General features: G+C 41.7%; 1 protein-coding gene across 4 annotated transcripts in view; it reads left to right on the top strand.

Moving 5' to 3' along the window:
* Nucleotides 1-578: 578 nt before the first annotated feature.
* The window catches only part of CLSPN (claspin), a 51,561-nt gene continuing 37,718 nt past the window's right edge, over nt 579-14,421 (top strand). For all 4 annotated transcript variants that reach the window (XM_025391974.1, XM_025391991.1, XM_025391983.1 and 1 more), the window contains exons 1-8: nt 579-728; nt 5,272-5,380; nt 5,884-6,332; nt 7,270-7,431; nt 8,117-8,194; nt 8,532-8,604; nt 9,397-9,505; nt 9,699-10,276. In XM_025391974.1, coding sequence (XP_025247759.1) covers nt 705-728; nt 5,272-5,380; nt 5,884-6,332; nt 7,270-7,431; nt 8,117-8,194; nt 8,532-8,604; nt 9,397-9,505; nt 9,699-10,276 — 1,582 coding nt within the window. In that variant the 5' untranslated portion in view covers nt 579-704. The remainder of the gene's footprint in view (nt 729-5,271; nt 5,381-5,883; nt 6,333-7,269; nt 7,432-8,116; nt 8,195-8,531; nt 8,605-9,396; nt 9,506-9,698; nt 10,277-14,421) is intronic.

The raw sequence follows: 14,421 nt of genomic DNA, 5'->3' as shown, positions 1-14,421 counted from the left end.
GGGAGGCTCCGTCTCAAAAAAAAAAAAAAAAAAAAGTGTGTGTGTATACATATATATGTGTGTGTGCATATATACGTGTGTACATATATGTGTGTGTGTCTATGTGTGTATATGTGTGAGAGTGTATATATGTGTGTGTGTGTGTATATATATATATTCAGTGGTAAGTGTCGTGTACAAAAGGCAGACAGGATCTAGCTGCTCCAGAAATGAAGTCAGTGGAGAAAATCCCACGGGGACCTTGGAATCCCTTTAAAAAGGTTCAGGTACAGGACACTCCCAGGTGCCCAGGAACCGTTTCCCAGCTCACTTCCCCCCGAAGACTCACCCCTCCAACCGCACTTCCTGCTTTGGCAAGTGTCAATGGTCAAAGACCACTGCTCGCCTGGTACCTACCGCCCGCCCCAGTGTACCTCCAGCTCCCCGAGGCGCCGCAGTGTACCTCCAGCTCCCCGAGGCGACCCAGCCTGGGTTATTTGAGGTCGGCCGGAGGCGCTGCGTGATTGGTGGGTCGGAATGGGGCGGGGACTCGCTGGAAAATCCCCTCTGGATTGGTGCAAACCATAGGGGTGGGACCTCCACTCTGGCTGGGCGGGAAAGCTCGAACAGCGCTGCCGGGCTGGAGACGGCGGGAGCCGCTGCTCTCCGGCTGAGGGAACCAGAGACAGCTCCGTCCCTAACGGAGCACCGGGGAGGCAGGAGTCATGACGGGCGAGGTGGGTTCTGAGGTGAGTTTACGCACACGCCCCCCACCCGGGCTGCGAAGGCCCGGCACCGAGGGATTAGGTGGGCCGGGGTAGACCCTGCTGACCCGGGGCGCCCGGGCGGGAGGACTGCGGCTCCCGGCGTTCACCGCGTCGGCTCCCGCAGCCTCGAGACTCGGTCGGGATGGGTTCCGACCGGGCGTCCCGTCCCGCCGCCAGGCTTCCCGCGCTTCGGGCTCCGTGGCCGGGGAGCTCCAGGTCTCTGCGGCGCGCGCTGCCGGCAGCCCAGCCCCTCCTCAGCCGGTTCCTGACGCCAGCCCTCCCCTTTGGCGCGTTTCCTGTCGCGGAAGCTCCTCCCCTCAGGGTGCCCTGAAAGCCGGGAGGCTCTGGCCGAACCGGGCTGTAGGGGTGCGGGGCGGGATTCTCCGCAAAGAGAGGACGAGGGTGTTAGGGGGTTCCACATTGGGCCTGGGAGGGGTCCTGGAGGTCATCGCGCGGAGGCCCTTTGCGTTTTCCTACGGGGCCCCGAGTGGGAAGTCACCGTTGGGGCTCCTGGCTGGTGGCTCGCACCTCCCTGGCGAAATTGGGCGTAAAAAATAGATGTTTCCAGACCTGTGTCCTTTCTGGGGCCAGATTCGGGCAAGGCACTCTCGCCTTAGGAGCAAAATTTAAAGGGGCGCCAAAACACTCAATCATCGAACTCATATTTTAATGCAATTTTTTTAAAAAAACCGAAATTAATGCAAAAAATTTTTATGATTTGATATTGAACAAAATATCAGACGTTTAAACAGAGACAAGATCTGACCAGTCATTTGCACGACCTTGCCTTACTCACCTCACCCTAATCTCGTCCCTGGTTCCAATAAACTTTATCTACAAAAGCGGGTGTATTATTTACCTCATGAGCCGTAGATTATTGATTTAATTTTTTAAAAAATATTGCATTAATATGTTATTTATTTTGATTACTGAATTTTTTGAGACCTCACCCCACCCCAACGTCAAATGTCACCCTACCCTTTGATGTTGCTGCAAATTGCCTAGAAGAGAATCGTCATTCAAAGCAGCCCTATTCCTTGAGCTGTCTGGTTACCTAAATTCGGTTTCCACATTCACAAACAGAAGTAACAGTTTCAATGCTTTGGATTGTTGAAAGGATCGTCAGTGCATACATATTAATTCTCAGCAATCCCAGCACTTTGGGAGGCCAAGGCCAGCAGATTGCTTGAGCTCAAGATTTGGAAACCAGCCTGCGTAGAAAACGTGGCAAAACCCCGCCTCTACAAAAAAAAACAAAAAACAAAAATTAGCCGGGCGTCGCCCGTAGTCCCAGCTACTCGGGAGGCTGAGGTGAGAGGATCCTTTGAGCCTGGAGGTCAAGGCTGCAATGAGCCATGATCCTGCCACTGCACTCTAGCCTGGGTGACAGAGTGAGATGCTGTATCAAAAAAAAAAAAAAAAATTGTGCCAAGCATCCAAATTAATTTTTTATATATATATATAGATATGGTTTTTTTTTCCGAGATGGAGTCTTGCTCTGTTGCCCAGGCTGGAGTGCAGTGGCGCAATCTCGGCTCACTGCAACCTCTGTCTCCCGGGTTCAAGTGATTCTCCTGCCTCGGCCTCCTGAGCAGCCGGGACTACAGGCACACACCACCATGCCCAGCTAATTTTTGTATTTTTAGTAGAGACGGGGTTTCACCATATTGGCCAGGCTGGTCTCGAACTCCTGACCTCGTGATCCACCTGCCTCGGCCTCCCAAAGTGCTGGGATTACAGGCGTGAGCCACCATGCCTGGCCAATTTAATGATTTTTTGAGGAACCACTCGGGTGAGGCCTTGTACCCTGTTACATTACTGATGTTCATATTTCTCCCTTTATTAATAAGTTGATTCAGAGCCCTGAGAACTCCAAGGAGGCAGACTTGGCATCTGGGATTAGCTTGGTTACTAACTGATCAAGTCACCTAACACACCTCTCCTTAGGTTTTTATTTGCAACTTTTTAAACTGTCTTATTTAGAAATTTTCAAACCTATATAACCGTAGAAAGGATGGTATAATGAACCCATCACCTTACTTCAACTACCGTTTGAATATGTCTTGTCTGAAATGCTTGGGACCAGAAGGGTTTTGAATTTCAGATTCATTTTGGGTTTTGGAATATTTGCATACACTTAATGAGATGTCTTGGGAGATCTTGGGGAGGGACCCAAGTCTAAACATGAAATTCAGTTATATTTCATATATACCTTACACACATAGTCTGAAGGTAATTTTATACAGCATTTTAAAATAATTCCGTGCATGAAGCAAAGGTTTTATTGCAGCTCATCATATGAGGCCAGGTGTGGGATTTTCATCTAGTGACATCATGTCAGTGCTAAAATATTTTGGATTTGGGAGTATTTCAGGTTCAGATTAGAGATGTTCAACCTGTGTTATCAAATCATGGCCAATCTTGTTTTATTCATACTACTACCCATTTTTCCTCTCACGGGATTATTTGGAGGAAAATCCCAGATATCATATTATTTGAACCATAAATATTTTAGTGTGCCTATCTAACAGACAAGGGCTTTCCAAAAAAAGATAACTACAATATTATTACCACACCTAAGAAGTATCTAGTCAGTGTTCAGATTTCTTTGACTCATGGATATTTCATTTATTTTTATATGTCACTTTAGCATAATTATTTACATTTTTTTGAATCATCATCAGAAGTTGCATATTGCAATTGTTTATATTATATATGTGTATATATACATATATAAAGCATACTTATATATGTGTGTATATACATATATGTATGTATTTTAAGATATACATACATATATAAGGCATACATTTATGTATATAGAAATATACAGGGCCAGGTGTGGTGGCTTACGCCTGTAATTCCAGCATTTTGGGAGGCTGAGGCAGGCGGATCACCTGAGGTCAGGAGTTCAACACCAGCCTGGCTAACATGGTGAAACCCCATTTTTTTTTTTTTTTTTTTTTTTTTGAGACAGAGTCTCGCTCTGTTGCCCAGGCTGGAGTGCAGTGGCCGGATCTCAGCTCACTGCAAGCTCCGCCTCCCAGGTTCACGCCATTCTCCTGCCTCAGCCTCCCGAGTAGCTGGGACTACAGGCGCCTGCCATCTCACCCGGCTAGTTTTTTGTATTTTTTAGTAGAGACGGGGTTTCACCGTGTTAGCCAGGATGGTCTCGATCTCCTGACATCGTGATCCACCCGTCTCGGCCTCCCAAAGTGCTGGGATTACAGGCTTGAGCCACCGCGCCCAGCCCCATTTCTACTAAAAATACAAAAAATTAGCCGGGCATGGTGGCACGCACCTGTAATCCCAGCTACTCGGGAGGCTGAGGCAGGAGAATCGCTTGAACCCAGGAGGCGGAGGTTGTAGGGAGCCAAGATCGTGCCATTGCACTCCAGCTTGGGCAACAAGAGCAAAACTCCATCTCAAAAAAAAGAAAAAGAAAAAGAAATATAGCATATAGAAATATACATACATGTATAAATATATGGAAATATACATACGTACACATGTATATTCATTTACTTATGTATTAACTAACTTTATAGGTTTCTCTCCCTCTCTTTTTTTTTCTTTGCAATATATTGCAAAGGCCAGGTGCAGTTGCTCATACCTGTAATCCCAGCACTTTGAGAGGCCAAGGCGGGCAGATCACCTGAGGTCAGGAGTTTGCAACCAGCCTGGCCAGCATGGGGAAAACTTGTCTCTATTAAAATACAAAAAATTAGCTGGGCATGGTGGTGTGCGCTTGTAATCCCAGCTACTTAGGAGGAGAATCGCTTGAACCCAGGAGGCAGAGGTTGCAGTGAGCAGAGATTGTGCCACTGCACTCCAGCCTGGGTGACAGAGCAAGATCCTATCTCAAAAAAAGAAAGAAAGAAAGAAACCACCCAGTTTGACTTGTGGAGTTTCCCACATCTAGGTTGCATCTCTGTGGTATTATTCAACATGTTCCCCTATTCACTCTATTTCCTGTAACTTGGTAGTTAGATCTAGAGACTCGATAGGATTCAAATTTGATTGTTCTGTCAGGAATACTTTATAGCTAGTATTGGGTACTTCTATTAGGCAGCACATAATGTCTGGTTGTTTCTCTTTTGGTAATGTTAGCAGCCATTAATGATAATTGCCGAGGTCTGTTTTTAATTGAGGGTTGATAAAACCGTGATAATCTAATTCTATCATTTGTTAATTCATTAAGATATTTCTCTAAATAGAAACTTCCCCTCATCAATCATATGGATATATGGGGAACAGTTCACACAGAAAAGGCATAATAAGTGCTTGATTCTTTTCATTCTTTTACCATTACTAAAGGAGTTGGTTCTGTTAGCATCCTTCAAAGGTGAAAAATGAACTTTTGTTTGTTTGTTGTCCAGTAATTCTAAATGTCATCCCTTCAAGGAACCATCGTATTTGGTTCTTTCCTTAGTTCAGGTGGATGATCCCATGATTTGTGTGTCATTATGTACTTGGAGCTTTCGGTCACCTGCTGGTTAATACGAAGTATATTGTCATTTTCTAGGTTCAGCTGGAAATCAATGATCCAAAAGTCATTTCACAAGAGGAAGCAGATAGTCCTTCAGATAGTGGACAGGGCAGCTGTGAAACAATTGGACCCTTGAGTGAAGGAGGTTTGTAATAGTAATTTTATTTTTAGGAATAGTATGCAGGAGCCTCAGTTGTAAGTAGATTGGATTAATTTCATTATTCTCTTGATTTATTACATTAATGCCCCATCCTTATTGTTTGTTTTATGATAAAAGCAAAATAACAGTGCTTGTACCTTTTTGAAACTATGTTATATTGTTGATTGTCTAATAGCTACCACATTGCCTGGTTAATTGCATCCATCCTATAATAAAAGGAATTTTAACACCTGCCAGAGGATTAGAACAACTTCACACATTGTAAATATACATAAAATTACATTTCCCAGTAAGAGACATTTTTCCCAGGGAAAATGTTTTTCAAAATATATTTTTAGATTTGCTTTGCTACAATCAGTTCTTAATAGTAGTTATATAATTTCACAATGTAATATATCACTTGTATAACTGAATATATTTTTGAGGAGTAGTGGGACTAGGAGGAAGATCAAATGATGGTATAATTAAAAGAAAATTGTTTCTTCCAGATTCAGATGAAGAGATATTTGTAAGTAAGAAGTTGAAAAACAGGAAGGTTCTACAAGACAGTGATTCCGAAACAGAGGACACAAATGCCTCTCCAGAGAAAACTACCTATGACAGTGCCGAGGAGGAAAATAAAGAGAATTTTTATGCTGGGAAAAATACAAAAGTCAAAAGGATTTACAAAACTCTGGCAGACAGTGATGAAAGTTACATGGAGAAGTCTTTGTATCAGGAAAATCTCGAAGCACAAGTGAAACCTTGCTTAGAGCTGAGTCTTCAGTCTGGAAACTCTACGGACTTTACCATTGACAGAAAGAGTTCCAAAAAGCACACAAATGATAAAGAAGGAACTGCAGGAAAAGCAAAAGTAAAATCGAAAAGAAGACTTGAGAAAGAGGAGAGAAAAATGGAAAAAATTAGACAGCTGAAAAAGAAGGAAACAAAAAACCAGGTACATTTTAAAGAATAATTTGCTATTGCTTGGGTAGGTTAACATTTTAGAAAAGGTTGCTGTTAGTACTTGAGGTTGTTTCTGCTTTCCAAATATTGCTTTGAATTGACTATTTTGTGTTGAGAATAATAGGGTATGTTATTTAAAACTAACTGGTCTTGGCCAGGTGCAGAGGTGCATACCTCTAATCCCAGCACTTTGGGAGGCTGAGGCCAGAGGGTCACTTAAGCCCAGGAGTTCAAGACCAGCCTAGGCAATAGAGTGAGATCCCGTCTCTACAAAAAACGTAAAAATTAGTTGGGTGTGGTGGCCGTAGTCCCAGCTGTAGTCTCAGCTACTTGAGAGGGTGAGGTGGGAGAATCACTGGAGCCCAGGAGGTCGAGGCTGCAATAAGCTGTAATTGTACCACTGCATTCCAGCGGGGATGACAGAGTGAGACCCTGTCTCAAAAACAAAACAAAACAAAACAAAAAAATAAAACTTATTGGTCTTATTCTATTTTGGGTATGCAGAGGACATTTCCAAATAAATGGGTTTCTTATTTTCTTTATGAGCACATGGAGTAATTCTTTGCTGTCTCTGAGCTGATGAATATTAACTGAAAGAAGGCTTTTTAATGCATCTGTCAGTCAGAAGTCTTGTTTGCTAACTAGAAAAACCATCCTCAGATTTATAAACTAGTTGCTTAACAAGTATTTGACTTTTCAAAAAAAATTTACTGCGTATTAAGTTAGTTTTAGACAGTTGCATAAAATCACAACTTGGACTTCAAAGGATAAGTGTGAGTTAGGAACCAGTGAGAATGTTCTAGATTTTATATGCTTGTCTGTTGATGAAACATGGGCTTTTTCTGGCCTGATCCAAATTGCCATATGATGTTGTGAAATATTGGATTTTTAAATGATTGGATTATGCTTTTTGTTTATGTATTATCTAGGAAGATGATGTAGAACAGCCATTTAATGACAGTGGCTGTCTTATTATGGATAAAGACCTTTTTGAAACTGGGTTGGAGGATGAAAATAACTCTCCATTGGAAGATGAAGAGTCAATAGAATCAATAAGAGCAGCTGTAAAAAACAAAGTAAAAAAGCACAAGGCAAGTAAAACATGATTGCAGTAAGAGTTAACCAACTGCCTCTGACCTTTGCTATATTTTTAATTTACTGTTGGAACCTTAATTTTTTCTTTTTTTAACTGAAGAAAAACGTGTCAATTGACTTAAGTTTTCAGCTGTTAATTTTGGAGACTTGCAGTACAAGTGATAGACGTGCTAACTTATTTGGAAACTAGTTCTTTGTTATTACCCTTTTAGGAATGCTGAAAAAAAAGACTAAGATACTTGACGGTGTAGTAAGATGCAGGTAAATAATAGGGAAGAGATGTAAATTTTGCAGTCCTATAGCCTTTGAGAAATGAACCCTATAGCGTTTCAGGAAGGGTATCAAAGAGAGGCATCAGTCAAAACATTGTTGTCCCGAGTATTTGGAAGCATAATTTTTCTTCCTAAGATTTTTTTTTTAGCTTCCTGCGAGTTATTATCCCTCTTTAGGGAAAGATGTAAGCAGAGGTAAAAGAAATAAGGGTCCAAACTCCATTTGAGGTATCTAATTTGTTTTCTAAGCATAATAGGATGCTGTGTGTTTAATAATTTCTATTCGATGATTATTGATTTATTAATGTAGCATGATGTGGTGTTGGACAACAAAAGTAGACTTCAACTAAATCATCCTCTTATTTGAATTTTGTTTTTGTCCTAATAATCAACATGCCATTTCTTTTAGAAAACGGAACCATCTTTGGAGAGTGAGGTCTATTCATTTGAGGAAGAAAGTGAGTTATCAAAAGGAACCACGAGGAAGGTGAGATAGAGCCCTGTATATTAGTCACATTGATCTCTTTACACAGGAGTTTATGGATTGCTTAGGAATAAATATTTTATTTTGTCTATCATATTTTTCTGTTACCCATCATATTGCTTTGTACATAGTAGGAACAAAATATAGATTGGATTGAACGAATTCTCTGAGACTCAAATGTATTCTCTAAGACTTTAAATGAATTCCTTGAGTTTACACTGCATTTGGCTTACTATTTCCTTTCCTCTTTTCTTGGAGAGAACAAACTCTTGAGGGATGAATATCTATCTTTCTGGATATTCATGTAATTAATGTAGTCTCACTTTTTGTTTTCTTGAAGGAAAGAAAGGCAGCCAAATTAAGTAAAGAAGCATTAAAACAACTGCATAGTGAGACTCAGCGCCTTATTCGAGGTAATGCAACCCAGTAAACTTTGAGGCAAAATCACAATGTTTCTTGGTAAGCTCAACTTGGATGTTGAGGACTTTTATTTTTTTAACACTTCTAATGTGAACTCAGGTTATAATATCAAGTTTAGAATTTATCTTGGTGAAAGGCCATTGTTCTAAAGCCCTTGGAACCATTAGTATAAACTGAAGAAATTTTCAGAATTGTAATGCGGGTAAGGAGGAAATTTAATGGTTGTCTGTGGACTGATTCTGTTAGGATTCTTTGGAGAGGTAGTAGTCCCTCTTTATTTGCAGTTTTGGTTACCTGTGGTCAGCCATGGTCCATGGAATTTAAAAAAAACATCCCTTTGTCCAGTGTATCACACTGTATACGTTACCTGCCTGTTAGTCAGTTAGTAGCCCTCTCAGTTATCAGATGAAAAAAACACTGCATGGTTTAGTACTATCTGCAGTTTCAGGCATCCACTGCAGGTGTTGGAATGTATCCCTGTGGATAAGCAGGGACTACTGTATATAAATTTTTAGGCCCCACAGAGATTCTGATTCAGTAGGTTTGAAATGGGATCCAAGAATCTGTATTTCTAAAAAACTTTCTGGATCATTTTGATTTCACATCTAGGTTTAAAAGCCATTGGTCTTCAGGGAACTCTTCTGTACTTAGCTCCTCTGCCTTTGTTAAAGGGGAGTTTTCTATTTCTAGTGATGGCGTTGGTTATTATGTTTGGTTAACTGAATATGAAGTGACATTTCAGAATATACAGTATATATATTTGCTTGTTTTATTCTGTTTTATAGAGTCTGCACTTAACCTTCCATATCATATGCCTGAGAATAAAACCATTCACGATTTCTTCAAACGTAAACCCCGGCCCACTTGCCAGGGAAATGCCATGGCACTATTGAAGTAAGAACACTCTTGTTATTATATTAAATTATTATTATTATTTTCATGAACATTTACTTTTGTAGCAAACATCTGGCATAAAAAGTTCAGATTTCTCACTCCCTTAAAAGTGATTTAACTGATGTATACTAAGGGATGAGAATGTTTCACATTTAGGATAATTTTCAACTCCAGCTCATTTTCTCTTCTCTAGGTCATCTAAATATCAGTCAAGCCATCACAAAGAAATCACAGACACTGCAAATACCACTGAAATGAACAGTTATCACCACAGTAAAAGTTCTGAGCAGACAACGGGTGTAGAAAATGAAGTGGAAATTAATGCACTCCCTGTGGTTTCAAAGGAAACCCAGATCATTACTGGATCAGATGAGTCTTCCGGGAAGGATTTGGTAAAAAATGAAGAGCTAGAAATTCAGGAGAAACAGAAGCAGAGTGACATTAGACCTTCACCTGGGGACAGCTCGGTGGTGCAACAGGAATCCAACTTCCTTGGGAACAATCACAGTGAGGAATGTCAGGTTGGAGGGCTTGTAGCATTTGGACCTCATGCCCTGGAGGGTGAAGACCCCCAAAATCCAGAAGAAACAGATGAGAAAGTGGAAGAGCCTGGGCAGCAAAATAAATCATCAGCAGTTGTGCCACCTGAAAAAGTGAGAAGGTTTACTCTGGATAGACTTAAGCAACTGGGAGTAGATGTTTCCATTAAACCACGGCTAGGTGCTGATGAAGATTCCTTTGTGATACTTGATGAACCTGAAACCAACAGAGGTAATCCTTTAAACTGTGGGGAGTCTCCCTGGTGTGATTATCCTGGTAGCTTTTGATTATTGACCACTGTTGAGGAGAGAGAACATAGGAGAAACCAATAACCACATGTGATCTTATCCTGCAGTTGTTCCAGATATGGGCAGAATCCCTTTTAGAGAAATTTGGCAGGGTATCAGAATGATCTAAGCCATGTTTAAAATGGAAGTCTGTTGGCCAGGTGTAGTGGCTAACGCCTGTAATCCCAGCACTTTGGGAGGCTAAGGCGGGCAGATCACGAGGTCAGGAGTTTGAGACCAGCCTGGCCAATATAGTGAAACCTGTCTGTACTAAAAATACAAAAATTAGCCCGGCATGGTGGCATGCATCTGTAGTCCTAGCTACTTGGGAGGCTGGGGCAGGAGAATTACTTGAACCCGGGAGGCAGAGGTTGCAGTGAGCCGAGACTGCACCATTGCACTCCAACCTGGGTGACAGAGCGAGACTCTGTCTCAAAAAAAAAAAAAAAAAGCTTGTTGATAGTTAATATAAAAAGGAGGTACATTGCTATTGTGTTATGGTATTTAGGAATTTATTATTTCTGCCTTTCCAATCTGAAATTAAGTTTTTTCTATAATCCTGAGTCAAATCTTTTTTTTTTTCCTTTTTTTTTTTTGAGACGGAGTCTCGCTCTGTCGCCCAGGCTGGAGTGCAGTGGTGCGATCTTGGCTCACTGCAAGCTTCGCCTCCTAGGTTCACACTACTCTCCTGCCTCAGCCTCCCTACTAGCTGGGACTACAGGCGCCCGCCACTACGCCCAGCTAATTTTCTGTATTTTTTAGTAGAGATGGGGTTTCCACTGTGTTAGCCAGGATGGTCTCGATCTCCTGACCTCATGATCTGCCCGCCTCGGCCTCCCAGAGTGCTGGGATTACAGGCGTGAGCCACCGCGCCTGGCCTGAGTCAAATCTTAAGACATTGATGAAAACATTGTTTAATTTTTTACTGCTAAAGAGAAACATTTTGGTTCACTTAAATTATCTGTGAAACTGAATTTCTTTTGTTTTCACTCATTCAACGAATATTAGAGTATCTACTATGAGTAAGTTGCTATGGGGCATACCAAGATAAATCTGATATTTAAGGTATACTTAAGATGCTTTTACTCTAATGGGGGAGATAAGAAGTATGCAAATAAGAAGTACAAAGGAGAAAATGGTAAATGATGTCTTTGATAATGAATATGTCATTGATAATTGGAAAATAAATAACATGAAAAAGGAAAAGTATTATTTTCTTAAAGAACATTTAGAATAAAATACTGTAGGAATTCAGAGAGGGATAAATTTCTTCCAATGAATGGTTAGAGGACAGCTTGAAGAATAGGTGGATGTAATTACTTGTTCACTGCCTTCCCTTTATACTGTGAGTTGGGATCTCCTGCCTTGTTCCCTACTCTATCCCTAGTGCTTCCTCAGTGGATGACACATTGTAGGCACTTGTATTTATCAAATGAATGAATGATCTCTCAACACTGAACTCAAGTATTACCACATTGAATACATTTCCTGACCCTTAGATAGAGTTGGATGCTCCCCACTCTGCCTTGAGGCAGTATGGCATGGTGGTTAAGAGCTTAGACTTTGTGGCCAGACGCGGTGGCTTACACCTGTAATCCCAGCACTTTGGGAGGCTGAGGCGGGTGGATCGCGAGGTCGGGAGATCGAGACCATCCTGGCTAACACAGTGAAACCCCGTCTCTACTAAAAATACAAAAAATTAGCCGGGCGCGGTGGCGGGCGCCTGTAGTCCCAGCTACTCAGGAGGCTGAGGCAGGAGAATGGCGTGAACCCGGGAGGCCAAGTTTGCAGTGAGCTGAGATCGCACCACTGCACTCCAGCCTGGGCGATAGAGTGAGACTCCGTCTCAAAAAAAAAAAAGAGCTTAGACTTTGTAGCAAGACCAGGATTTGAATCTGGACTATCATAGTAATTGTTTAACATTGTATATGCCATTTGACCTCTTCAAGCATCTTTTTTTTAAAAAAGAGAAGAAAACCAGGCACAGTGGTGTGCACCTGTAGTTCCAGCTACTGGGGAGGCTGAGGCACAAGAGGGTCACTTGAGCCCAGGAGTTTAAGGCCATCCTGGGCAGCATATGAAATCCCGTCTCAAAAAAAAAGAAAAAATAAAGAAAGAAAAAAGCACTTTATGGCTTGTGGGCTATGGTGAAGATGTGTTGAAATAATGCATGCAAATGGATAGTTTAAAGAAGCACTCAAAAAGTTGTTGCTGCTTCTACTATTATTAGTGAAATGGTTCACATCAAGACTTTTTTTTTTTGAGATGGACTTTCACTTACTCTTGTCACCCAGACTGGAGTGCAATGCTGCGATCTCAGCTCACTGCAGCCTCTGCCTCCTGGGTTCAAGCAATTCTCCTGCCTCAGCCTCTCAAGTAGCTGGGATTACAGGTGCCCGCCACCACACCCAGCTAATTTTTGTATTTTTAGTAGAGATGGGGGTTTCACCATGTTGGCCAGGCTAGTCTTGAACTCCTGACCTTAGGTGATCTGCCTGCCTTGACCTCCCAAAGTGCTGGGATTACAGGTGTGAGCCACTACACTCGATCAAGACTCTTTCATTAAACCGGGCACAGTCAGTGGCTTATGCCTGTAATTCTAGCACTTTAGGAGGCGGAGGTAGGAGGATTGTGTGAGCCTGGGGGGTCAAAGCTGCAGTGAGTTGTGAGCTGAAATTGCACTACTGCACTCTAGTCTGGGAGACAGAACGAGACCCTGTCTCATAAAAACACACACACAGACACACACAAAAAATTACCTTTCATTAAACAGCTTATTGTTGGCAGGTGTTATGTCAGCCACTATATCTGGTGTGTAAAATATGCTCAGTGAGTCTGTTAATTGAATGAGTTGACTTTGGAGATGGAGAGGATAGAAAGAGCACCTTGTCTCATAAAAAAAAAAAACACACACACACACACACACAAAAAGATTCTCTTTCATTAAACAGCTTATTGTTGGTAGGTACTATGTCAGCCACTGTATCTGGTATGTAAAATATGCTCAGTGAGTTTGATAACTGAATGGGTTGACTTTGGAGATGAGGAGAAGGATAGAAAGAGCTCTGCATGGTAGTGCGTATTGGGAAGATGTGAAAGTCAGTTTGACCAGGGCTGGAGGTTGAGGTGGCAGAGGTGTGTAACAGAACTAGCACAGCTCCATTAGCAAAGAAGCATGAGAATAAGCTGTTGTCTGGAACACTGAGGGAAAGTTTCTGTTCTATGGGACTAAAAGTTACCTAAACAGTCCTAGACTGATAGGAAAGGGAGAAACGTTTTTTGAGTACCAACTATATTAGACACTGGTACATTCTTTGTTAGTTGTCTTTCTTAATTTTCATAGCGCAAGGTATTATTTTGCAAAATGAAGAGACTGAGGCTCAGAGAGGTTAGGTAATTTTTCCAGCATTATACTTGGCTTATAAAGGGACCTACATAGTGGCTGGCATATGGTGAGCACTTACTTTTTAACTTAGAACATGTTTTCCTTTAGAAATAATTGACGTGAAATTCGGGTTTCCAGACCAGCCATAATATACATGAAGTTAGAATCAACATTCATTCATTCATGCAATAAATTGTATTTAGCACTGTGTTTGGTGCTGTGTATACACGTAAAACACTCCCTGCTCTTAAATAAATTAAAATATAATAGGAGTGATAGGCAGGCAAACAGACCATTACAATACTGGATGGTAAGTGCTGCAATCAAGGTATGTAATTGAGGGTGCATTGGGAACCTAGAGGAAGGGTACCTTACTTGGAGCCTAGAAGTCAAGGAAGTTTCTGAAAGGAGCTCAGTAGAGATACCAAGGCAGAGAGGTGAGGGAGGACTATTTTGGTGGAGGGGTTGGACCTGCAGATGTCAGAGACAATAAAAAGCACAGGATGTTCTACCTAGCTGAAGTGAAGATAGCAAGGACATTGGTGATCATTGCCCAGATCATTCAGGGTTTTTATGCCATGCTAGGAGCTTGGACTTTAGCTCTTTGTAAGTAGAGGACCATTGAAACGTTTTCAGCAAAGGAAATGTTCAATCAGATACTCACTTTAGGAAGTTAAATCTGGTACCTGGTGTGGTGGATGCAT

The sequence above is a fragment of the Theropithecus gelada genome, chromosome 1 (genome assembly GCF_003255815.1).
Source record: "Theropithecus gelada isolate Dixy chromosome 1, Tgel_1.0, whole genome shotgun sequence".
In the NCBI taxonomy this organism is placed as follows: Eukaryota; Metazoa; Chordata; class Mammalia; order Primates; family Cercopithecidae; genus Theropithecus; species Theropithecus gelada.
Note: the sequence above shows the minus strand (reverse complement) of the source record. Positions and strands in the feature narration are given on the sequence as shown.